Genomic DNA, 25,455 nt, shown 5'->3' on the forward strand with positions numbered 1-25,455 from the left:
AAAGTCTCTTTACCATTTCAAAAATGTATTAAAAATGCAATTGATTATTTTATTCAAATTTGTTCTATTGTATTCAGCGTTTTTTTTTTTTTTTTTACCTCTTTTAATACACTTCTACATGGGCACCATTAGTTGCACAAAGCACAAATGACTCTTCTGCAAATGTTTACCACGACCTTTTAACTGAATATGTGGCACCACAACTGAATGACCTTCAACCAACCATCATTTTTCAGCAAGATGGTGCACCACCACATTGGGGGCTGCATGTTCGTGGGTTCCTCAATCAAACATTTCCAGACCGCTGGATTGGAAGGGATGGGCCAATTCCTTGGCTGCCACGTTACCAGATATCACTCCCCTGGACTTCTTTCTATGGGCTATGTTAAAGATATCGTGTATCAAACAACGTAAAGGGACATTACTGACCTTTAAGCGAAGGATTACTGATGCCATTGCCACAATTGATGAGGCTATGCTACAGCAAACATGGCAAGAAATCGAGTACCGTCTTGATGTGCTTCGTCCAACTAATGGTGCCCATGTAGAAGTGTATTAAAAGAGGTAAAAAAAAATAAAAAAAAACTTCAATAAACGCTGAATACAATAGAACAAATCTGAATAAAATATCTAATCAAATGCATTTTTAATACATTTTTGAAATGGTAAAGAGACTTTATGGACACCCTATATATTGTATCACTCATAAAACTCTTCGGGACAATTTGCACTTTAGTATTTTAACAAAAGAACAGGCTTACATTTACTTCTATAAACAATCACAGATAATGGCTGATCATCAACTCAAATCTAACTCACAGTCATTAGAAAACAAATTATCATAAAGGAAATAAATAGCATAACTAGTAACTAATGAAACAACTGGAACAGTGATAGAAAAAATAATTAGACCAGAACATGAACTTTGAACGTTATTTACATTACAAGTAAAACAATGCATGCTAGGAGGCATGAGGCACTCCCCCTGTTGTTTTATTTTTTTGTAATTGTAGCAACTGTTTGGAGTGACTGTTCTGATTTGTCTGTTCCACCAACAAAGGTTGATGGTTAATTTGTTGGGGACCGTTACTGAGAGTAGTATTGTGCACTAGTGACTTGCCTGTGTGGCGCTTTCATCATAGCGAGCGGTTTCTTGGGAGTCGGGTGGTTTATGAGAAAAGTAGACAGCGAAATGAATTCCATTGTCTCCATACTTTGTTCTCACAAGTCACTCAACACATTATTTTAAATTGCCCTCAGGATGAAATGTCTATTTTCGGATTGAATCTTATTAAATAAATTTCTCCATTAAATGTGATTTATGTTTAAGTTGCAGTGGAGTATGTTTTTTTTCCATTACTATGCATTTTTGTTTGCTTGTGCGACTTATATTCCCGAGCTACTTATAGTCCCAAAAATACGGTAAACGCTTATCAAATCTTCAAGTTATTGCCTGTAAAAAAAAAAAGCTCAAGTGTGCTTTAAAACTACTTTCCTGTTTATCCTTTAATGCAAAAATAGTGCGCCAGCAATGCATGGTTCGGCATCTCACCGAATTGCCACTCATGCTGGCGATCTCCTTCAGCTTTTTGAAGACGCCTCCCACTGTGAGGCTGGCCGGCCTGAACATGGTGCGCTGGTTACTGCGGGAGCTCTCGGCAACCAGGCCCAGATCCCCACGCTCCTGGGCCTCGGCCTTGATCTTGTCCAGCTGTCGCCCTGGCAAGAACATGGGCTCTGGGTTCATAACAGATATGGAGGTTCGGAGGGTTATGTGTGTTTTACCGGTGGCCTGTGCAACAGCTTTCATCAGCACAGTCTCCCCGATGCCAAGTTCCATGCCAAGGTAGGCGGGTCCCAGCTGGTTTAAACACAAGTACACGCAGCACAGTAGGTCGTCTACACACAAACGCACAATTCATACATCAGGACGATAGGAAAACATCTTCAAGGTTTTCATCTACCTGCATGTAAGAAGAACCTATCTAATATTGATTGTGTATTCTGTAGGATGTGGTGTTGATAAATGTAGTGTGAATATCTCGCCCCCACACAAACACACACAATCAAACGTACATGAAAAGAACATCCATCAGCATGCGCTCAACGGGTAGCGGCTGACCGCCAACACCGCAACAAAGCGAGTGTTTACCTGGGGAAAGCAGCAGCACTGAGCGGAACAGGTTGGCTAGAGTCTCGATATTTCTCAGTCTGGGTAGAAAAAAAAACGCCTTTGAGGATTTGCAGCTAACGAGATTTGTCTGTCTGTAGGTTTTTCTAAAGCAAAACATCCCGTCCGTGAAAGTGCTTTGCAATGTGTTGAAAGAAGCAGGGTTTACTTACAAATCCTCAATGTATATATTTCTTTCTCCATTCATCAGATTTCATAATTTCATTTATATAAAAGCACTACAGTTGTCCCCACTAAAATCCTACTTACCCATCAATAAAAAAAGGTTCATGCAAAGCACTTCACTCCTATATACTTTCCCCCACCATGCAGCGCTCTCACCTGCCAGAGTCCTCTTCGATCCTCTCAAAGGTTCGAGCCACCGCCAGGTAAGGCACTCTGCAGTGTGGCGAGATTGCAGTTAATAACACACGTCTCAAATTAATGCATGAATTACAGCTACGTTGCCAAGTGGAAGTGTTAAAAAAAATAAATATTAAAAAAAAAAAAAAAAAAAAAAAAAAAAGTTGGTGAGGGTTAACCCTTTAAGAGCAGGTGAATTTAAAAAAGAAAAAAAAGAAGAAAGTAAGGCCACAAAGACCTGGCATCCACAATTCACATACATGGACATCACAACAGGTCAAATCGGCCTTAACATTAACATTTGGTATATAAGTCTGACATATATGACCCAAAATTTGATGTTCACAAATGTGGACGCCAAGTCTCAATTATAATAACCGTATATTACTTCTTCAGGGTTTCTCCCAATGCTTTATAAGCGCGACGGGCGGCCAGGCTTTTCTTGTTCCCCCCTGCCAGGCTTAAACTGTTACAAAAGAAATAAAACGATATTATAAAGCTATAGCTTCTTTTTTAACAACCCATCACAGCTATGAGGAATTTTGACTGTCCATTCTGGCTACCATGCATGTTTTTGGGATATGGGAGGAAACTGGTGTACCCCGAAAAAACCCACACAGGCACAGGGAGAACATGCCAACTCTACACAAGAAGGCCGGAGCCCGAAATTTAACCCTTGATCTCAGAACTGTGAGATGCCCCTTCTTTATTTACTGTAGGTTCATTTATTTTGCTTTTAAAAGTGACCAGCAATAGTTTAAGATTCACAAGAATTCACTGGAAAGTTAACTGAAAACAATTTCTACTGTCAATTCTAATTTTATTTTTTTGTGCTTGTTTAAACTGCTTCTCTACCACCTGGCTTTAGACGTTTTGTGGGGGGAAACCCCGATTTCTATATTATTAATCATTATTGTAGTACGTGTTAACATATTATTTAGGTTTTTCATAAATAAAGTGATAAATAAATATTAATTAAAATTAATCAAATTAAAATGAATAAAAACAGAAACATTCTGGTTATGGCCCCAAATTGTCCACATAGACTGGTATGAAACTTTGGACACCACTGTCATCAATGAGTTAAATGAGTGTCTTATAAAGGGTTAAGTGAAACGTAGGACAGTAAGAAGGGAAGAAAAGTACGCAAGCAAAGTAAACATGGGTTGAGGAAAAAGTAAGTAATAAGTGTAGGGGAGTAAAAAAATTGGACAGGCACATGATTTAAATGTGCAAAAGTGGATACAATTAATTGAGAGTAGAGATAGACTGATTACCAGCCGGGCTGATTATCAGCGCCGATATTATGCAATTTGACGTAAATTGCTATCGGCCGTTTTGGTTTTTTTGGTTTTTTTTTTAATCCGACCGGCCGATATGAAAAGCATCCAGTGTTGTTAATCTTACTTTTAAAAAGTAATTAATTACAGTTACAAATTACTTCTCTCAAAAAGTAATTGCGTTAGTAACTCAATTACCTGAATGTAAAAGTAATTAGTTACTTGGCAATGTAACTGGTGATCATTTTCATTGTTTTTCCCCCCTCAAAAAATGTTTTTAAAAAAATAGGTCACTCAAAGTTAAGTTTAAAGGGTTTTTTGGGACAATTGTCCCTAGCCCAATTCTTTACCCTAAATTTAACTAGACACAGGGCTATTGCGGATATTGTAATAACTAGATAGTAACCATTGCTATGTGTGGAAGTCATTTAATATTGTGAATCAACCGTTAAAATTGCTCCCATTATTGCATTAGCTCTCTTCTGTCTACTTTTGACATGTTTAAGTTTTAAAACTATTTCATCATTTAGATTTAAGTCAAGATTTTGCCAATTTAGGAGCATTTTAGATAAAAAGTTACTTAGGTTCGCTAGGAAGGTTCTCTATAACAGAGCCTTCCAGAGAAATCTACTGCTTTAAGATGGCGGCTGTTTACTAACGCATCTAGTTCTTTATTATACATGTTGCTAATGCAGCCGTGTCTGTCATTTGCATCTAGTTCTGTATATATGTGATATCTACCGAAGCATCATGTGGGCGTAGTTTGTAGGCTATCGGCTACAGCCAGGTATTATTGGAGCCACCTAGCATAGAAGCATCGCGTTTGCAACGGCGTCACCCTCCCTTGCCTCCTCCCGACTGCTCTGCTCTCTCGTCTCTGTAAGTCCGTCTTTCCAGACATTTCTCACGTCAGTCACCCAACATAGTAACGCACGCCTTTGCCGCCTCAAGAACGGTAACGGCGTTGCCAAGACGAGAAAAGTAATAATTACTCACTACTGAAGAAAGTAACGCCGTTATATTCTAACACCGTTATTAACAACACTGAAAGCATCAATTTAAAGCTGGGTTACTTTGGTTCAAATGCAGCCGCGCCTCTCTCCTGCCTGCTGTCTCCTGCACTAGTATTCATCCTGTCCTTTTATTGGTTCAATGGAAATGGTAAATGGAGTTACACTTGAATTGTGCTTTTCCACCTCTTTAAGGCTTTCAAAGTGCTTCACACTATATCCTCATCTACCTACTGGCGGTGACGCACCACTGGGAGCAACGTGGGGTTTAGTATATTGCTCAAGGATACATAGACGAGGTCATCAGGGCGGAGAATCGAACCTACAACCTCCGGGTTGGGGAACGACTACTCTACAACTGAACCACACCACGCCCTATTATTAGCCATTATTTTCTATTTGTGTGATTTAATTAAGTTCAGTGTTTGCAATATTCAATTTTTTTCACGCTAATTTTTACATTTTTATTGCAAATTGAATATCGGCTCCAAAAATTGGTTATTGGCCCCTCTAACTACTAATAATCAGTAACGGTCCTGAAGACCCCATGTCGTTCAATCTCTAATAGCATACCGCACGAATGCTATTTTTAGACCGTGATGTCGCCTTCGTAATGCTGAAGTGGGACATTTTCGACGCGCCCCCGTACACAAACAATGTTATTTCTGCTTGTTTTCTCCGGTAATCTTTCAAAAAAAAAAAAAAAAAAACATGCCAATGAAACACTGCTGCTATGGTACTTGTAGAAAAGACTAGAAATTACGGCCTATGAAGGATGTTTTCTTCATACACTTCCCGAAGCCAAAAACTCCGAGGAAAAAATGTGAAGAATGGATCAACTTGCGTGGACATCCAAAAGACCAATTTAATGCCATCAAGATGAAGCCATTCATATTTCATATGCAGTAAACATTTTGTTGGGGATCATGGTCCTTCAGAAGACCAAGAGGTAAGCTATTTTGATATTTTTACTTATTTTTTAGCGTGGCGTTTTGCCATGTTGCTTCTGTCTGACAATGAATGACCTGAAAAAATAAAAATGGTATCTGACTACCATCGTTACCTTTACTGTTGTAAGAAAACAACTTCAGTAAGGGGGAAGTGTAAATAAATTATAGAATTAAGATTTGTTACAAATGAAAAAAATTAAACGTGTTCGTTGGCTGTCACTAAATAGCATTTGCGATCGCTACACAAAAATAGCAATGTAAATTGCCCCCAAGAATGGTCAGAGACGCAAGACAACCAGATGATATAATATATAGAAAGACAGGGCATATGGTGGTAAAAGATAGATTGTTAAAAACTGAGAATGTCATTGTTAGTGGCGTAAGGTAATGCACACAAGAAAAAGGTGTCGATAAAAAGCTAACTCTGGATCAGGTCAGCTCGTCTTTTTCAGCCCTTGACACTCAAGCCATCTATTTAACTGAACATTTGTATGTTCTTCCACATCTTTACCAGTGAATTTGGCACCAGGGACATCATTTTCGGACAGAATTGTGGTTTAGCTTAGTTAACATATCGTTCGTATACTATTTCCGTTCACTTACTATTTGGGACAAACGGGAGTTTGACCCCACTTAGCCACAATCAGGCATGAAAATGGGTCAGGGGTAAAAAGGTGAGAAAGGTGTGGAGTAAATATGTTCCGGCGTTCTGCCAAATTTGACCATTTTAATTTTTCACATAAGGCTTAACATTTGAGTTAACGGGGGTTTGATTAGTTGAAGGAGTTGATTTCAACCACCATTGACTCGCGCTAGCTTAGCCACTCCGGAGCCCTGAAACTAACAAATAACTGTCTAACTGCACAGAATTTGTTCAAATCATTTCCAACGACTAATTAAACCCCGGCTAACTCAAAGATTAAGCCTAATGTAAAAAATTCTGAACTTCCCCTTTAAAATAAAGACCATTGAATATGGCCATTAAAATGTTGTCTATAAAAGTTTTAGAGCAATAAAACAAACAACAAAAATGAATAAAATGAACAGGAATCCTTCAAAGTATTTCATAATGGGTCCAAATTATTTTTCGAACAGATCATGTGACTATAGAACCTTAGAGACAGCCGTTTGCATTGCTTAGCCAAAACTACAGCTGAGGAGGAGAGATGGATATTTAGAATTTCTTTAAACCTAAGCTTTCAAAACCCTTAACAATAACTGAGCTTGAACCGAGGATTGAGCACGAGCAGTATCAAAAAGTCCTGGCTGTCGTGTTACCTGTTGTGCTGTAATTCCAAGTGGTGCTTGAATTGGATGCTTATAGCGGTCGACAGTCTTTTTGAGCCAGCGCAAAGTTCGCAGCGCACGGAGATATTTTTGTTATCTTTACTGGACAAAAATGTGAAGTAATGGCTGTGTTTCCAGTGTGCAAATGCAGCCGTTTGTAGTATATCTCCTGCCTATTTCATTGCATCCTGGCGAGGGAGCAAGGCTATGTTGTTTTGGCCGCAAACTCCCAGCGCTCACGCATCATGGTAATACACGTGACCCTTTTTGTTCCGTCCCCGATTAAAAAATGTGACATGTGATGTCACTCCCATGACTACAGTATTCTTCATTCTACACACATTATGTAGTAATAGTAACGCACAGGCATCAAGGAAAGTAATTTTACTCAGATTACTGATTTAGAAAAATGAACGCGTTAGATTGTTCTTTACTGAAAGAAAGTAATCAGATTAGTTACGCATTACGATACCGCGTTATTGACAACACTGCTTTTATATTACCGTTAAATACACAAGCTTGACGCTACCTTAATGGGAGCTATTTTTTCACCGGACGCTCCGGCAGTGTTCATCGCAAGCTGCAACGAACGGCAGTAACTTTGTCATACCACAAAATATGAAAACGAAAACCATTACTCACTAAATTCAATATGCTGGCAAATGCATTCATCTAAAAACAATTGGGAGTGATACTTTACCTCCTCCAGCGAATGTGAATTTGTGCTTAGTACAAGATCATCTGTCGCAATTAGCGATCTTTGACGCTCTTTTTTTTTCCCCCTCCCCGCATACAAACTTGTTTCTCTCTCAGCGGCTGTGATTAACCTCAATGAAGTTGCTGTCCTAGCTAAGCCTTGCCTATCATTCGTCTTTGTAAGTTTTTAGTAACTTTGTGTATTGAATTTGAATGGAAAATGTGTGTTTTGTTTATGACGAACTTTTTCATGAAGCTAAACTGTTGAAGCTACTCACATGTGGAAAAATACGAGTGTACAACGTTTTAAATTTATTTATTTGGTATATTTCAGTTACCACGATTTGAGAGATCAATAAATTGAAGAATTTACGCCTTGCATTTGGAGTGCTTGTTTTTGGGTTTGCTGGAATAGCGTCACTGACACACGCAGCATTAAACAGGGGAAGGGGTAAGCGCTGCTGCGCCAAGCCAATTCTGGCTGCATTTTCGACACATGAAAAATAACGAATACGTACTACTGTATGATGGAAAATTTTAGTGGTTTTGTAACCGCGACGTTTTCATAGCATGGTAATCCGTGAAGGTAACTGGCACATGCCTACAAACGACCCCCCCCCCCCCCCTTAAAATTTTTCTCCTCGGATCTACACGATTCACGTAGGTCATCCTTTTTGACTTCAAAACGGCGAATTTCGCCGAAAGGTGAGAGATTTTCATGCCTGCACAATTGCTAACGTCATGAATATTAATGAGCAAGAGTGACGTGTTGCTTGCGGTACGCCATTGAGAGCAAGGTGTAAGAATAGGTAAGAAGTGGGTTAGGGCATAAAATGTGTTAAGTGTGCATTCGTGAATAAAGAGTTGAGAGGAAAGTGTCAAGATGATAAAATGCGGGTGCTAACTTTTGCCCCTCCTTCCAGCAAGCGTGCTCCAGCGGGTGGTAGTTGCTTCTGGACGGGTTGTAGTCCGTGTCGGTCGATTCGCTGTTGAACAAACAAACAGTATGAAAAGGCAATAAAATTGACTTTCTGTTTTCAGTCAATTCCGGTGTGCCCACATTTTTGCATCTTTGTTATCCTCCCCGGTGGATAAAGTCATCGCCGTCGGCTTCTCCGTTTCACTTTTCATCTTATCAATGTTCAGTGCAGCCTTTCTGGGTGCTAAAAATAAACCCAGTTAAGTAAAAAAATATATATATTATATTATTATAATATATTTGAAGGCTATTTTCACATGTGCTGACCAAAGAAGCTGCTGATTGGAGCTTTCTTGGCTTCCTCTGTTGGCTCCTTCGTGTCCTTGCTGTCATCCTCTTTCTTTTCAACTTCGGGCTTTTTAGCTACCGCCTCCGCCATCTCCTGTTCTTTGTCCAGCATCTTCACCTGCTGCTCCACCGCCACCTCGTCATCACTTTCTTCCATTGACACCTCTGTGCATGCAAATACCAACAAAAATGAAGCTGCGTCAGCCGTGTTGCGTGATGGTGACCCAGTCCGCTACAGGGTAGCTGGAATGAGTGAGGTCGTGACGGCAATGAACAACATCGAACACTTTGCAGCAGCGCTTCAATTTAGAAGATGCCATTACCCCTTTTTGGGCACTTTGTTGGCTCATTGGCTGCCATGGAAAGCGCAGTGTTTCCCACTAATGGACGAGACTGTGGCGGCCCGCCACAGTCTCGTTTGGGCCCGCCACAGTCTCGTTTGCGCCCCCCCCCCCCACCCCCACCCCCCCGAAAAAAAAAAAAGATACTAATCAGATGCGTCAGTCAGCCGATTACACAGCTGGAGCCCACTCCACTCTACTACCCGCGCGAGCGAGAGCAGCATTTTAGAGTAGTATTTTATTTATTTATTTATTTAAGAGACGCAAGGGGAACGAGTAGGAAGAATGGGAGAACGAGCGAGATAGCGAGAGATAGCGGTCGCATGTCGTAGCAGCCCGCTGTTATTTTGTTATTGTTTTTCTTTATTATTGTTACCACAATCGAGTGGGTAAGCAAATACAGACTTCTCTCCTTCTTCCCCATATCCGGGGCATTACAATAGTTTCGATCGGACTTTTCGGCGAAAGTGAGCGGTGGACGGCCGGAAAGCAAACTTTGATTGAACTTGCGCGGAGAGGCGGGGCCCAAAATAAAGCCTTGCTCTATTTTCAGAGCTGAGCAGAGTTGGTCACAGTAAAGTATTTATTAGTTCAAGCAGAGTAAAATGATACATATTCACGGTACAAGAACGTCGTTTCCGTGTCCATCGATTGGTAAGAAAAGGCTGTTTGTACGAGTGACGTGTGGGCGGCGGGCGCTCCCGTCGGGGGGACATTTCGCGTGGAGTGGCTATTTTTCGGCACAACACCGACGCGCCAACTTCAGACAATTATGGCTGACGAAAGTTGGATAAATGCGCCCCCCGCACAATTTCGCGAGCTCTGGGACACTCGAAAAATGACTCTCTTACCCCTCCTTGCTAAGTTAATGGTACCTCGATGTGCGTTTGTGTGGAAATTTAGTTCACGAAAAACGGGGAAAAAACTATTCACCTTCTCACCGAATCAAGAAAAACTCTTTACATGGCCATTAGAATTCCCCCTGTCCTGTAAATGGGTCAGTTGACAGAAGGACTGTTATTGTTGTGGTAATGTAGTACTTATGAGGGTCAGATAAAAAGAAAAAAGGAGGGCTACGACGGCGGTCTGAAACCCGCGGCTCTTGGGCCGCATGCGGCTCCTTAGTGCTGCTTCGGAGCTTTTTTTTTTTTTTTTTTTTTTTTTAAATGGAAAAAGATGGGGGAGGGAAATATATTTTTTGTTTTAATAGGATTTCTAGGAGGACAAACATGATACAAACATTCTTTCAATTCATTAATATTGTAATGAAGTTAAACTTGTGGTGTCATCGTACAACAGAGTAGTCACGTGGTGCGCTATAGGATCCACTGCAGGGAAAATAAACATTTAATCATGAAGGCTAATTATGTATTTCTAGCCAACTTAGTCATTTTTATAGTAGGCTAATATAGCTAGTATTGATAATTATAAGGCTTGTACAAGGCTTTTAATTTTTTGCTGCTCCAGACATACTTTATCAGTTTTTTTTTTTTTTTTGGGGGGGGGGTCAAATATGGCTCTTTTCAACAGTTTGCCAACCCTGAGTCACTACGAGATGTAAGTCGTACTATTGCTACGAGAAAAAAAGTCGCATTATTACATAGGGTAACGTAGCTGTACTCAGCAACGCATTTTACATACATGTACCGTAGCTGAGAGCTATAACATTAGCCTAGCTAATGAAATATTTCAAATATATCGTTGTTATGGTTCTTCTTGGGGGAAAAAAATAATGAAAAAAAAAAAAAATTCGCCGTGGCATGACATGGTGTGGCTGTCCGACTCCGATGCAGCCCACCACCACAGTTTCAAAAAATCCTATGGTCAGAGACCCTCCCACCACAGTCTCCTAAAATCCTGTGGGAAACACTGAAAGCGCTAGACGTCCAATCTATTTTGACTGGGAGAGGCTGGCAGCGAGTGGATAAGCAGTCAGTGACACTAAAGCATTGCATGAACATTCAGAGCCAGTCCTTCCAGTTTGAATGAATTGGAGATCTATTGTTGTTAATGGCAGGCAATGTGGTAAATAATATGACATTTTAAAATGTAAAAAAAAAAAAAAAATTAAAAAGGGGAGGGGGGGCTCTTTAGAATGTTACTGGAGGCCATAATCAGTGTATTTATTTAAGTATTATACTAGTATATATGTGTGTGTGTGTGTGTGTGTGTGTGTGTGTGTGTGTGTGTGTGTGTGTGTGTGTGTGTGTGTGTGTGTATAAAGAACATTAAAAAATGATTAATAGTTAAAGAGATCCACTGATAGAAAGACGTTCAGTTCTTAAAAGATACATGTTATAATGAGTTGAAATAATTTGATATTAAAACCCCTCAATGTTTTTGTTTTTATACAATTTGTAAAATTAGTTTAACCAGTAGGTTGCTATTGTTGTTGACATCGCAGGGCTGTGACGTCACACGGTTACGCTGCCTTTCTTCTAGAGCAGTGTTTTTCAACCGGTGTGCCGTGGCACACTAGTGTACCGTGAGAGATCGTCAAGTGTGCCAGGAGAAATCTTTTTTTTTTTTTTTTTTTTTTTAACGTTGTCAGGCGGAGTTGCAGTAGAAAGGAAGGAGTAAGTAGAAAGATCTCAGTTATGTGCAGATGAGCAAGGTATTGTTTGTGTCGCGTTCAAGAACTGCTCGGATTTCTAGCCATCAGCCACATTGCAGTCGGCAACAGTGTGGACTCGAGCACGTCTACTGTACATCATTTGATTAGACTTCTTAAGTGTTGATATACACAAAAGTGTCATTTCCATTTTATCCATATGCGACAACCTTCAGTCCTCCCCTTGTGTTATAGTCCAACACATTGTCGAGGACAGCAAGGAGGCTGAGGGCTAGAAATCCAAGCAGTTCTTGAACGCTATCCAACAGTGACATGGTGCCACGCAAGCTTAAACGTCATCTCGAAACTAAACACACGTCACCCGTCATAACAAGTCCATCGACTATTTTGTTTGCCTTTGTGAAAACCGGCAACTTTAAGAAAACTTAAAAGTTAAATGAGAAAGCCCCCAAAGCCAGTTACCTTGTTGCTGAACTTGATCCTAAATCCAAATAGTCCCACACTGTGGCAGAGACATTAATAATACCTGCCTGCTAAGCTCAGCCCTCATGCGGTTAAAGACATTGCTGAAGTCCCCGTTTGATCATTCTGAGCTTTCAAGCCTAACTGCTATAAAAAAAAATAAAATCAGAGAAAGAGAGGTCTTGAAGGACATTACTGCCAGGATATTGGCTTTGTGTACATTTAAATAGGCTGACGTTTCACACTGAGTACGGTAAGTATAAATACTGCGAAATTATTTTACAATTAAAGTGCATGTGACACGAAAAAGCATGTTTATTTCATAATACACGCTGTATTTTATTCTCCTGAATGATATGGACCGCTTGGATGTGTGTGGAAGCGATCGCTATATTTATTTAGCTTTTTGAATCCCGCGCCATGAAAATGAGTGACTTCCGGCTTCGGTCTTGCATTGAGGAGGAGGGCGCTGTGACGTGTGCGGGTGAAGGCGTCCTCTTCACTAAACAGCCGTACTGTTGTATATGAGGACTAAGGATTCAGCTGATTTTGCGGATTAATACGTTTATTTTTTGCATCACGCCAGCCAAACGGCTGCAGAAAAATCTTGCTTTATGAGGGAGAGGCATGTGCACCTTTTTGGAGTTTCAAAAGGTTCCCATTCACCGTGGATTAGGCCTGAATGATATATCGTTTAAACATCGCCATCGCGATGTGCGCATGCGCAATAGTCCCATCGCAAGGACGTGCGATAGTTTTTTCATTTCATTTTTTTAAATCCACAAACGTTTGTTTTGAGGAAGCAGCCTCTCATTCCCTCCAACTCGCAGTCATCGGCTCCTCCCTCTCCCCTGCTACAGCGGAGTGGAGGGAGGAGGGGCCGAACAGCAGAGCGGAGGGAGGAGGGGCCGTTTTCAAAGTGAAAGCAAGCTAGCAAGCAACACGTTGAATAGGGAAGACTGTCTCCAAAAGGAGTTTTGGAAGTATTTTGGCTATCGACAAGAATATAAGGAACAAAAAACAGCCCTGTTGAGAGTGCCTCGCCATGGTTGCCTCAACAAGAAGTAATCCGTCGAACATGTGGGACCATTTAAAACGCAGGTATCTATGCATTCCTGCTACGAGCTTCCCATCAGAGGCTTTTTAGTACAGGTGGGAACATTGTTACGTGCCAACGTCCTTGTCTCAAGCCTGCAATGGTGGATAAACTAGTAGTCTTGGCCAAAAACCTATGAGACCCAGTTGAGAATTGCTGAGCAAGGAAGGTGGACGATATGCAGACAAATATATAACACAGCTGCAGGAATGTCTTTTCTGCTTTTTATTCATGTGACAGCTATCAGGAAGGCAGGAAATTTGGGAGTTAAAATGGTTCTGTTATTCATCAGTTATTTGCTGTTATTCAGTTCAATTATTTACAAGTTCAATTGAGTTTCTGTTTCTTTTATATTTAAATTAATTGTAAATCGTATTTTTCAAATAACTATAGTACAGCTGCACATAAAGTTTTGATACTTAATATTTTTTAAATATTTTTACAACTTTGTTGCAGTTTTGCAGTTTTATATTGTTATATTTTGTGTAAACAACTCAGGGGACTAATGCACTTGCACTTTTATTTGACAGATTTAATATTTAAGTTCAAATATGTTGACAACTTTATTGTTTTACTGAGGTTTTTATTTATTGTTATAGTTTGTGAACAACTCTTGTCATATTTAATATTTTTGTTCAACTATGTTTACAACTTTGCTGTTATTTTACAGAAGTTTTTATTTATTGTTATATTTTGTCAAAAACTTAGGGGGCGAATGCACCTGCTCTTTTATTTGTCATTTAATGTATTTGCTGCTGTTGAAGTGTCAAATATTGTGTTCAATATATTATCTATTTTGTGCAGACATTGCTTCCTGGATCCCTTCATAATAATACAGCAATCTTAATCATTCACAAATGAAACGGTATTATATGAATACACTGTGGTCACGGTGTGTCATGCAAAGTATTTCCAAATAGCTATTCAAGTCATCTAGTGAAAATTTCTTTAAAAAAAAATATATATATATATATATATTTTTTTACTATCGCAATATAATATCGCAATATATTGCACACCTCAAAAAAATCGCAACAATAGTTTTTTCCAATATCGTTCAGGCCTACCGTGGATATTGGCCAAAACAAGCGCTACTACTGTGGGACCATTGGATTTAGGAGGAAGTGAGTAAACATCTTGTTTTGCATTATGTCAAATACGGATACAGCGATTACAAAGTAAACACTACAAACTTTCTTTAAATAAAGGACTACTTACGTTTGATCATTGATAGTCATATAAGAAGCTCTCCTCATGCACATTAGCAGCACGTTAGCTGCACAACAACTGCAGCCGCCCTCCTCCGGGGAACGAACTCTAAATTGCTCTCCGCAGGGCGGTTTACCGATCCGCGAAAACAATCGACAACCCATTCGTCATGTCAAATAATCCAGGCTAGTTATGTGTGATTTTCGGCTTCGAAGACTTTGAAACATCACTCGGTTCGGGTTAGCATGTCGGCTAGCTGTCACGCCTTTTTGTTTATTTACATTCTCCGAAGCCGGGGAAGGGAAATGACATTTGTCCGATTTAGGTGTCATAAAATACCGTTCGGGAGGTGCGACAGTAAAGGTGAAGTCGACAGTTTTGACCATTATGGAGTAATTTTGCCATGTCGTCCTGAATAAATGCATTTTTATTATTTCATATTCCATTTAGCACAAGACTGTTATTTGTCATGACCATGCCATTTATTTAGCAATTGGGGAAAATACTTGGATAAAAAGAATATCCTGTAAAAATATTGAAGTAAAGAGACAGAAACAATGACATTTTGCAGCTCTCTTCGTCACATTTTCCTTGTTGTGAATAGTTCCCCCTCGACGGGCTGACTGGTCCTTCTCAAGCCATTTATATAGCTATTGGGGAAAAAAATACTTGGACAAAAAGAAAATGCTGTAAAAATATTGGAGTAGAGCGACTGAAACAATGACATTTTGCGGCTCTCTTCGTCGCGTTTTCCTCGTTCTGAATAATTCCCCCTAATTCCCCTTTTTACATGCATATCAATGATCAAACGTAAGTAGTCCTTTATTTAAAGAAAGTTTGTAGTGTTTACTTTGTAATAGCTGTATTAATATTTGACATAATACTAAACAAGATGTTTACTCACTTCCTCGTAAGTCCAATGGTCCCACAGTAGCCGTCGGGCTTGTTTTGGCCAATATCCACGGTGAATGGGAACCTTTTGAAACTCCAAAAAGGCGCATACGCCTCTCCCTCATACAGAATGATTTTTCTGCAGCCGTTTGGCTGGCGTGATGCGAAAAATAAACGTATTAATCCGCAAAATCAGCTGAATCCTTCGTCCTCATACACAACAGAACGCTGTATCGTGAAGAGGACGCCTTCTACCGTACACGTCACAGCGCCCTCCTCCTCAATGCAAGACCGAAGCCGGAAGTCACTCATTTTCATGGCGCGGGATTCAAAAAAACTAAATAAATATAGCGATCGCTTCCACACACATCCAAGCGGTCCATATCATTCAGGAGCATAAAATACCACGTGTATTATGAAATAAACATGCTTTTTCGTGTCACATGCACTTTAAAAATACTGCTGGTACTATTACAAAAGGCAATTACACATAGCAAAACAAATAAATTATAAATAAAAATCGGAATAATATATTAATAACCACAATTCTTGTAATAATATAACAAATCGGGTGCTAATGTGGCGGACGTTTTTTGCTGTACCTGAACGCACCGTGGGGCTGACGTGCCAGAGACAGAGCGGTGAGCTTTAGAGTCTCACTTTCACTTTCAATGTTTTCTTGAGAACACCGTCAATTGCGGCAGACAGTAGGCGTTTTGTGTTGAATAAGTTGTGAAATAAATGATAAAAACGTGGCGAAGCTGGCGATTTCTTTGGCGATGTTACCACAATAATAATTGTCAGCTTAACTTATAAAGACTGGCGAACGGTGGTCGGAGGACGACCGTGGGGGTGTATTCTTGAGCCAGTTCACGGATGTGCACCCCACGCTCATATTTTTCTATAATTTGCTCCATTTAAAAGGTAAGCGTCACCTTTTTCTTTGTTTCACCAGCTGTACCAACCTTTTTTGAAACCTTTTGTGTTGGTTTCTCACACAATAAAATCCACCGTGCGTTCGTCTGCCGTGCTGTCATGTCATATTTCGAGCATGTCGTCGGATGTAGGAACAAATGGCGAGTCAAATTTTACGTCGGATGTCGAAAAGATCGGGTGTCGAAGCGATCGTATGTCGAGGTACCACTGTACTTGAGTTGGATTTGGCAGCGGTGACGTGAACTCACCCTTGTTACTACCTTTGTCATCCACACGGGCTCGCTTGCTGCGCTGACCCTCGTCCGCCACCGGCGTCCGCATGCTTGCAGCCTCTTCCTCCTTTTGACTCTCGCTGCCGCTGTGACTGTCGTCAAATTTCCTCTTGGGAAACATCTTCCTCGCTGAGGACGGCATACAAAAGGAGATATAGATAAACAGAGAGGAAATGAGGGACGTTTTTTTTTTTTAATCCAAATTAGTCATTTATGTATGGGCTCTCATTTGTGAACCACTAGACTATCATTAACATACTCAAAGTGCTAAGCTTCATTTGGCTATCACTGCTCCCTTGGGGGGGGAGTCAACCTCTGCTGCTACCTGCTGTCAACACTGTTGTTGTCTAAAATGCCTCCTAGCATGCATTGCAGCGCTACAGATGTAAATAATCAAAATTCATGTTCTGTGCAAATTATTTCTTTAGTTACTGTCAATTGCTTAATTAATTGTTAGTTATGGTGTTTGGCAACACTTTATTTGACAGTGGCGCCATAAGACTGTCATAAGACCATCATAATAATCACTGACATGAGCATTAATTAATGCTTTTGACAGATGTCATTTTGTGTCATTTTGTGGCAAATTATCTCACTTTTGAATGGACGTAAAAGATTTGAGCTGGACATAAATGGAGTTAGTGACATAATTTGCTGGATGACACTTAATGACTTAATGACATAAGCATTCATTAATGACCATGATCGTGTCATATTTATGATTGTCTTATGGCAGTCTTTTGAGCCGCTGTCAAATAAAGTGTTATCTATTAACCCAAATAAATCAACTAATAAGCCGCAGGATACAAAATGAGGGGGAAAAAGCGGCTAATAATCAGAAAATTACGGTAATTGTCCAGTGCAGACTTGCATACAATATTTTAATGAATAACATTTTGACAGATACTAAATAGTAGTGCAAAAAGACAAATATTTTCTCAATAAAGTACATTTTTATGTATTATAAGTTTTTAGTTGAAGATCATTACCATTTTTGATCTTCTTAACACTTTTTAAAACTTAACCTCAAAGACTTGGTGTCCACTCAAGTGGACATAACATTTTGGGTAATGAAGGACACAATATTAACATTTGATACGTATAAGTGTGGCCTACATGACCATATTTGAATCAGGCATGCAAACTGGTTCGGGGTGAAAAAGGTGACGAAGTAACATGGACACACGGCATGCGCGTAAAAGTGCATTTCATAGTGCAACCAGAGACATCTTGAATTAAACACAGTACATAATGATATAACATATACAAGTCTAAATCTCTCATCCTGAAATCTGAACATATAAGACGCATTAAATAGCAAATTATACAAAATCTAAATTATAAAATATACAGTATGTCCCATTTGCATTAAGCAGAGAACAGCTGTACAGCATAAAATATGAATTTACAGGTACAGTAGAAATTCCATTCACTTAACTATTATGAGATCGATCGATTGATAGATCGAATAAAAAATTACAAGTCTTTAAAAAGCATTAACCGTAGTGAATGATCATAACTTTATTTACATTCAACCAAATCAATTAGTCCCATGGTCCTTAACTGCGACTGATAGGGCATCATACTGGATAAACAGAAGTACACCTGTAAGCTGTTTTATGAACAGGGGTGTGTACGAACAGCGCGGGAATGGGGGTACTTTCAAATGCGACCTGTAGCGGAGCTTTCCGGTTTGATAAACTCTCGATGGCCCACCCATGTTGATTTCTCCTACAAGAAAATCAGCCGTGCGTCCATCTTGCGGGAAAACAAAACTGCAGTGCTGTCATGAATCGTCGTATTTCGAGCATGTCGTCGGATGTCGAAACAAATGGCGAGTCAAATTTTGTCGGATGTCGAAAAGATCGCGTCTAAACGATCGAATATCGAGGTACCACTCTATCATTGATCATAATTGTGTTTTTTTTATTGCTATACGAATAAATAAATCTATAAATTAATGAAATTTTAAAATTAAAAACAACATTAATAACATTCAAATGAACAAAAAGATATAAACTCATGTTATGGCCTCCAATAATGCTACGAGGTTTTTGGTTTTAATTCATCGTTTTTAACTCCTCTGCCATTGACAACAATAGACGTCCAATTTAATTAAACTGGGAGGAGTGGCTGTGAATGCTCATCTTTTAGTGTCATCAATGATTGATTGAATGAACGCCCCTTCCAGTCAAAAGGGATTGGATGTCAATGGCAGCCAATGGTTTAAATGAGTGCCATATAAAGAGTTAATGACGTCCACTCCATTCTGTTCATAAATGAATACTTCTAACAATAAGCTCTTTTCCTATGTATTCATTTCCTCTTTAAGATCAAAGCACCCGACTAGGAGGCCTCATTATTAAGGCAAAGCAATTTATGCTTAAACGACGACAACACGGCGGGAATGTTTTTGCTCCGCGGCGCACTTAAGACATTGCGTGCATCAAACGGCGAGGAGGGAAAAAAATCCTCATTTCTGCACACCATTAAAAATACAAGGCGTTCCACTTAAAACCCCTTAACGATTCTATTTTATGTGCTAGCGATGCTCGGCATCTTGACGGCGGGAGGTTGGAAATAACCAGTAGCTTTACTTCTTAATATCGCACTTGAAAGAATGTGGTGATCTCATCATCACCATCATAAGAAACAACCGCACGAAGCAAAGTAAGACGCGAACCTCCTCCAAGGTCAAACAATGTAGGCCATAATAGACACACTTCATGTATAGTGAATTTTTAATACTGTGTGTGTCAAAACTTTCATATTTCTTACCCGTCTTGCGCTTGCTAGTGCCCCCAGAAGATGAGACGGAGTTGGGGGTCCCCGGGGACATAGAGGAGGAGGGAGTGACAGGTGTGGAAGGCATGGCACAAGTGGAAGTTGCGTTGGTCGAAACGGGAGTGACGGGCGTGTTGGCCGTCTTGGATGCCGGGGGAGGCGGTGGAGGAGACATGGGGGTTGGCACAGCCTTCAACGTGTCGTCTTTAACTTGCTGTTTGGTGCCATGTACGACTTCCTCATTATCCTCCTCATCGCTGTCCAGAATCCTTCGGCTACGTTTGGGAATCTTTTTCACGGGCGAGTCATCTTCCACGACCCCGTTTTGAGCCTTTAACGGGCTTTTCACTGGCCTAGAAGACATTCATAAATAAAGCAAAACTTGAATCGACCTTCTTCTCTTACCAGGAAAAAAAGGTTAAATTTTAGCTTTTCCCTGTTTTTCAGTAGTAAGGGGTAGAACATGGGTTGGTTTCATCAAAATGCAGCCAATTCTCCCAGAAAGCTATCATGTGGGCTTACAAAATGGCACATCCAAGATAGTACATTGCCGCCACCTGCTGCCATTTTTGTGGCACTAATGCCATTTTCCAAGCTTAATCTTCACAGAACAGCAGTGTCAAACCATTTATTCCCAACCTTGCTTTATGACACTTACGGCAAAGTTTGTTTCTGAGATTCATTGCACCGATTTTAGCCTAATGAACTTTAACAAGTTTTACAATTGACTCTTTTATTCAGGGTTCGTACACCTTTTCATGGCCAAATTCAAGCACTTTTTAAGGACTTCAAAAAAATTGTTTTTCTAGTATTTTTTAAACGATATCCCAATTTTTGTTCTGTTTAACAATCAGGCGGGGACAAAATATAGTGCCTTCTCACAAGTAAGTAAGCATCTTCCAAAATTTTCTATGACCCCGTAGCTCGAGAAATGTAATTTGAAAGGTAACAATTCTGAAACGCCATGAGAGGGTGCATTCCCAGCGGCAGTGAACATTTTGGGGCAAACGCTAAAGGTGTCCTATAGTGCTGCCATGGTGACAGCATGCTGTTCGGTGGACATAGACACAAATGTCACGGCCGAGGAAACCTTGATAAATCGGCTTTATTGGAAGTTTGGGACACTGGAAGAATGGCTCTCATAATTGCTAAGCTAAATGATATCTTGATGTACGTTTGCGTGGAACTGTAGTTCACAAAAACAACAAAAAACTATTCTTTTCTTTACAAGACGATTACAACCTCTCCTCCTCCATAAAATAATACTCGCCGTTATCTTGTCTAACAAGTGGAGTTGATCGAGAGCCAGGCGAGTAGGCAGAGTCCTAGTGGCAACGAAACTGAACGACGTGGCTCCCAGCCGGTTTAAACATGACTGGCAGAGAGGGTGTGGAAGTCACGGGGGAAAATGTGACAAAAAGAGGAACTTCTTCTGCGATAAAAGTATTGTACTAAAGCACGCACGGACTCAAATGCACTGTACTCGATAGTGGCGTAAGACATCAAGGGAAAGAAACTTCAGATAGAGCATGTTGCAGGGATAAAGCAATTTTTTTCTGTATTATTTAGTGCTGTCCAATTGGTCACGTTAATGGGCGGTAATTAATTTTTTTTAATTAATCACGTTAAAATATTTGACACAATTAACACATGCACAGAATGACCCATTCATGCGTTGCCTCAAACAGTTAACAATGACGCCGTTTTAGCTCATTGAGAGCGAAAAGGCAGAGAAATGCGAGTGGACACAGGTGTTCATTGGACCGCGCCTTTTATTGGCTTAAGCTTTGGCAACTCTTTCACAACAATTATAAGTATTGTGGCGAACAACGTGGGGAAGAATGACAGGAAACGATCTTTTTCTTAACACGCTTAATTGAACACAGAACATACTGTAAACCATTTGCAGCCACCACTGACGGTCATAGTTGCCCAACTTCCCATCATGCATTTGGGCGAAACTGTCGCTACGGGATCATTTAGTGAAAGCACAACAAAAATAATATTCCTATCCCTCAAAAAATTAATTTTCACAAAAAGAAAAGCGCTCAATGCAAAGAGAACTGGCATTCCCAATCTAATAGCTATGCAAAATACACATAAAACTTACTCAGACTTTGCCTTGGCTAAATCTCTAATTTAAAACTCGCCATTGACACCTTGTGTTGTATTTCAATCACTACCTTACGAAGTTAAAGACACTGTGGAAGAAAGAAGTAGAAGAGCCCATGTGACGTCCCGCTCGGCGACGTCAACAATGGCGAGCTATTAGTTTATTTTTTGATTGAAAATTTTACAAATTTTATTAAAACGAAAACATTAAGAGGGGTTTTAATATAGAATTACAATAACTTGTACTCATCTTTTAAGAACTACAAGTCTTTCTATCCATGGCTCTCTTTAACAGAAAGAATGTTAATAATGTTAATGCCATCTTGTGGATTTATTGTTATAATAAATACAGTACTTATGTACAGTATGTTGAATGTTTATGTCCGTCTTGTGTCTTATCTTTCCATTACAACAATAATTTACAGAAATATATGCATATTTTAGAGATGGTTCGAATTGCAATTAATTATGATTAATTAATTTTTAAGCTGTTATTAACTTGATTAAAAATTTTAACCCTAGGATTTTTATATTTTTAGACAGGGTGCTTGCAAATATTGAGTGCGTAACACTTTCGCGTATTTTCAAGGATTTCAAGGACCCCTATGAAGCCTGTTTATAACCCTCAAGCCACTTATGGGATTTACAAATGTGTAACTTTTGTGTTATTTACTGTGATTTGATTTTAACCTGGCAGCACGGTGGAAGACTGATGAGATGGTCTGCTTCATAGTTCTAAGTTCAGGGTAGTTATCTTTTTTTAAAGGGATCCACAGACAGAAAGACTTGTATATCTTAAAAGATAAAATATTAAAACCCCTCAATGTTTTCGTACAATTTGTAAAATTAGTTAAACTAATAGGTCGCCATTGTTGACGTCACAGGGCGGTGACGTCACTGAGCTACACTGCCGGGCTTCCAGAGTATGACTAGTGACATAAACATGTAATCTGTTTAAACCTTTCAATTTGAACCCGAGAGGGACATTAACTCTTTCACTCCCAGCCATTTTCACCAGAGCAAGGCCGTTCGCTCCCGGCCGTTTTTTCTGGATTTTGACTGATTTTGCAAGGCCCATAGAAAATTCTGTTCTATTGCTATATAAACTTTGAACCCACCAAAAGAAAGATTGGACTCTCTTCTTTCAGCAGAAAAAAAAGTAAGTTCGTATCTTTTTCCATTCTTTAGAAATCAGCATTAGAAAATAGCTTAGTTTGAGCAATTTTCCAATTTATGATGAAAAAACGGAGAAAATGAGCTTTTTGTAAACGCATACATTTCAAACATAACTTTGACTTTAACAAAGCTATTTTTTGCATTAGTTACATCCCAAACATCTGAATAATGTTTTCCTTTTACAAAATACTATGAACAACCAGACAAATAGAGCTTTAGATAGAATAGTAACAATTTATTCACACACAACGACTGAGAGATGACGGTTTGTCGCCGAGATGACGCCGTTGTCGCCACGTCAGCTGAGTAAACTTTTCCCTCATCGTTGTCTGTCTCACAAAAATGGATTATTTTTGCATTTCTGCGGGGTCTGCTAGGCGAGCCGCTCCACGGGGGGTTTCACTCGTTTTGCACGATCGTCCAGGGCCTGGTGTCCCAGGCGTCCTCTCGTTGTTTTGTCCGGAAGGAGCGCCGCCTGGGCTCAATCCGCCAGCGCTTTGACACTGGCCGGCCGTTCACTGCTGTTGAATCGGCTTGTCTAGTCTTCCAAAATGCGTTACTGCCCTCCAGTGGCCAGTTTTATTGCTTTAAAATTGGTTTGGAGCGTTTTTCTTTGTTTCTCAGATACAGCGGAAGCTATATATGCTTCTTATAAAAAAAAAAAAACGCAAAAGACGTATAAATACGGTTGCGGGACAGTTGAGCATTTAAAAATAAAACGTATTTATACAGTTCCGGGAGCAAATGAGTTAATGAGACTCAGACGAGAGTATGACAAAACTGACAAAAATGTGCGACACCGGTGAAATGTCCAACAATAGGCGAATTTGACACCCAAAGTACTACCGTGCGCTTTCAGCTTGTTTTGTTTAGAGGCATACAGACAGAATATACTAAAGATGCCTTAAGAAAGTACTTAAATGTATTAATTAGAAGTGTGCAAAATTTCCGATTCTTAGATTATTCGCGATTCGGCCGTGGAAGATTCGAGAACGATTCACAAACACCCAAATTCCGATTATTGAAATATGCCAAGTAAAGCGGAAGTACAACACACTCAGCGCGCCGCGCTGTCTTCGGGACAGAACGGAGCGAGAGTAGCTAAACATCATGCTTCTCATTACCCGGCCCCTCAGGTAATGCCAATGCTCAACTCACGGCTCTAGCTCAACTCATGCAACGAGATAAAAAAAACACAACAACATACTTGACTGCTGCCGAAAAGCTGCTACAAAGTACAGCCACATAATGTTACGGTAGATATCATTTATATAGGACTAGATGCATTATAGATTCGGTAGCGTAAGCAGCATATCTACAAAAAGCTAGATGCGGGCTTTAGTAAACGGCCGCCATCTTAAAGCAGTACACTTCCCTGCAAGGCTGTTGTAGCGAACCTTCCAGGCAAACCTAATTAACTTTTTATCTAAAATACTCCTAAATCGGTAAAATATTGACTTGAATCTATCTTTAAAATAGTTTTAAAACTTTCACATGTCGAAAGTAGACAAAAGGGAAATTATGGAATAACGGGAGCGATTTTAACAACTTTAACGGTTGATTCACAACATTAAATTAATTGAATGTAGTTTAAAGCTGCTGATACAGAATGGGGACTGGAGTTTTTTTTATTTAATTTTATTTTTGTAGATTTGTTTACTGCTATATGCGAACTTGATACTGAAATAGAAGTTTGGTTTAGCCTGAGAGTATTTTTGAACAATTTTGGAACTAATGTACAAAAAAAAAAAAAAAAAAAAAAAAAAAAAAAAAAAAGGAGGGGGGTGCATCAATAATCATTTTATAATCGAATCGGAGCCTCTGAATCATAATCATAATCGAATCGTTAGGTGCCCAAAGATTCCCAGCTCTAGTATTAATATCAAATAAGAGTGGATTAAATATAGAGTTGGGCATTGAGCATCGATGGGAACCGGTTCTAACACTCCGACGCTCCCGGAATCGTTCGAATTTTTAAAATTTAGATTCCTTGTTTCAATGCCCTGACTGCAGAGCGCAAAAAAATTGCTCAAGTTTAAAGACTGATATTTATATACAAGTTATAATTAGCCCTGTGAATAGTTCATTTAATTTAAAAAATCGTCGAGAAGTCAAGATTTTATTATAAACTATGCAATTTTTTTCGACCCTGCATTTTTTTTTTTACCCTGCCGAATAAAAGAATCTGAATCGGGAATCGTTCGGAACCGGAATCGAAACATGGAATCTGACTCGGAATCGTTCAATTTCAAACGATGCCCAACTCTCATTAAATAAGCTACTTGACTAATGTGGTCAACAGATCACCAATCTGCTTTAAAGCTACTACAAAAAAACACAATGCTTAAAAAGTATGAGAGGGAAACGCATGCAAAAGGTATTCTGAGGCAATGAAAAGGTAATAAAAGACTATAAAAACACAAATAGTAAGTACTCGTCAGTTTTAACCAATGTGCACATGTGCTGGACGTCTCTCCGCGTAGAAGGAATTGCAGAAAACCGGTAGTGTTCGTCTAGTGAGTGACAAACTACATCATCACCCCAAGTATCCATTGCACGCATAAAACATCTATTTTTAAAT

At 39.6% G+C, this 25,455-nt stretch overlaps 1 protein-coding gene across 2 annotated transcripts in view; it reads right to left on the bottom strand.

The window, feature by feature from the left end:
- Nucleotides 1–25,455, bottom strand: part of lig1 (ligase I, DNA, ATP-dependent) — a 103,007-nt gene that overhangs the window by 72,075 nt on the left and 5,477 nt on the right. Inside the window, exons 3-11 of one of the 2 annotated variants that reach the window (XM_057857282.1) lie at nucleotides 19,581–19,939; nucleotides 16,791–16,931; nucleotides 9,003–9,188; nucleotides 8,817–8,919; nucleotides 8,662–8,742; nucleotides 2,513–2,569; nucleotides 2,153–2,211; nucleotides 1,786–1,899; nucleotides 1,553–1,719 (exon numbers count right to left, since the gene is read on the bottom strand). In XM_057857282.1, the coding sequence (XP_057713265.1) occupies nucleotides 1,553–1,719; nucleotides 1,786–1,899; nucleotides 2,153–2,211; nucleotides 2,513–2,569; nucleotides 8,662–8,742; nucleotides 8,817–8,919; nucleotides 9,003–9,188; nucleotides 16,791–16,931; nucleotides 19,581–19,939 (1,267 nt within the window). Of the gene's footprint in view, nucleotides 1–1,552; nucleotides 1,720–1,785; nucleotides 1,900–2,152; nucleotides 2,212–2,512; nucleotides 2,570–8,661; nucleotides 8,743–8,816; nucleotides 8,920–9,002; nucleotides 9,189–16,778; nucleotides 16,932–19,580; nucleotides 19,940–25,455 lie in introns of both variants that reach the window. The other variant, XM_057857280.1, reaches the window with a different exon arrangement.

The sequence above is a fragment of the Corythoichthys intestinalis genome, chromosome 14 (genome assembly GCF_030265065.1).
Source record: "Corythoichthys intestinalis isolate RoL2023-P3 chromosome 14, ASM3026506v1, whole genome shotgun sequence".
NCBI classification, from domain to species: Eukaryota; Metazoa; Chordata; class Actinopteri; order Syngnathiformes; family Syngnathidae; genus Corythoichthys; species Corythoichthys intestinalis.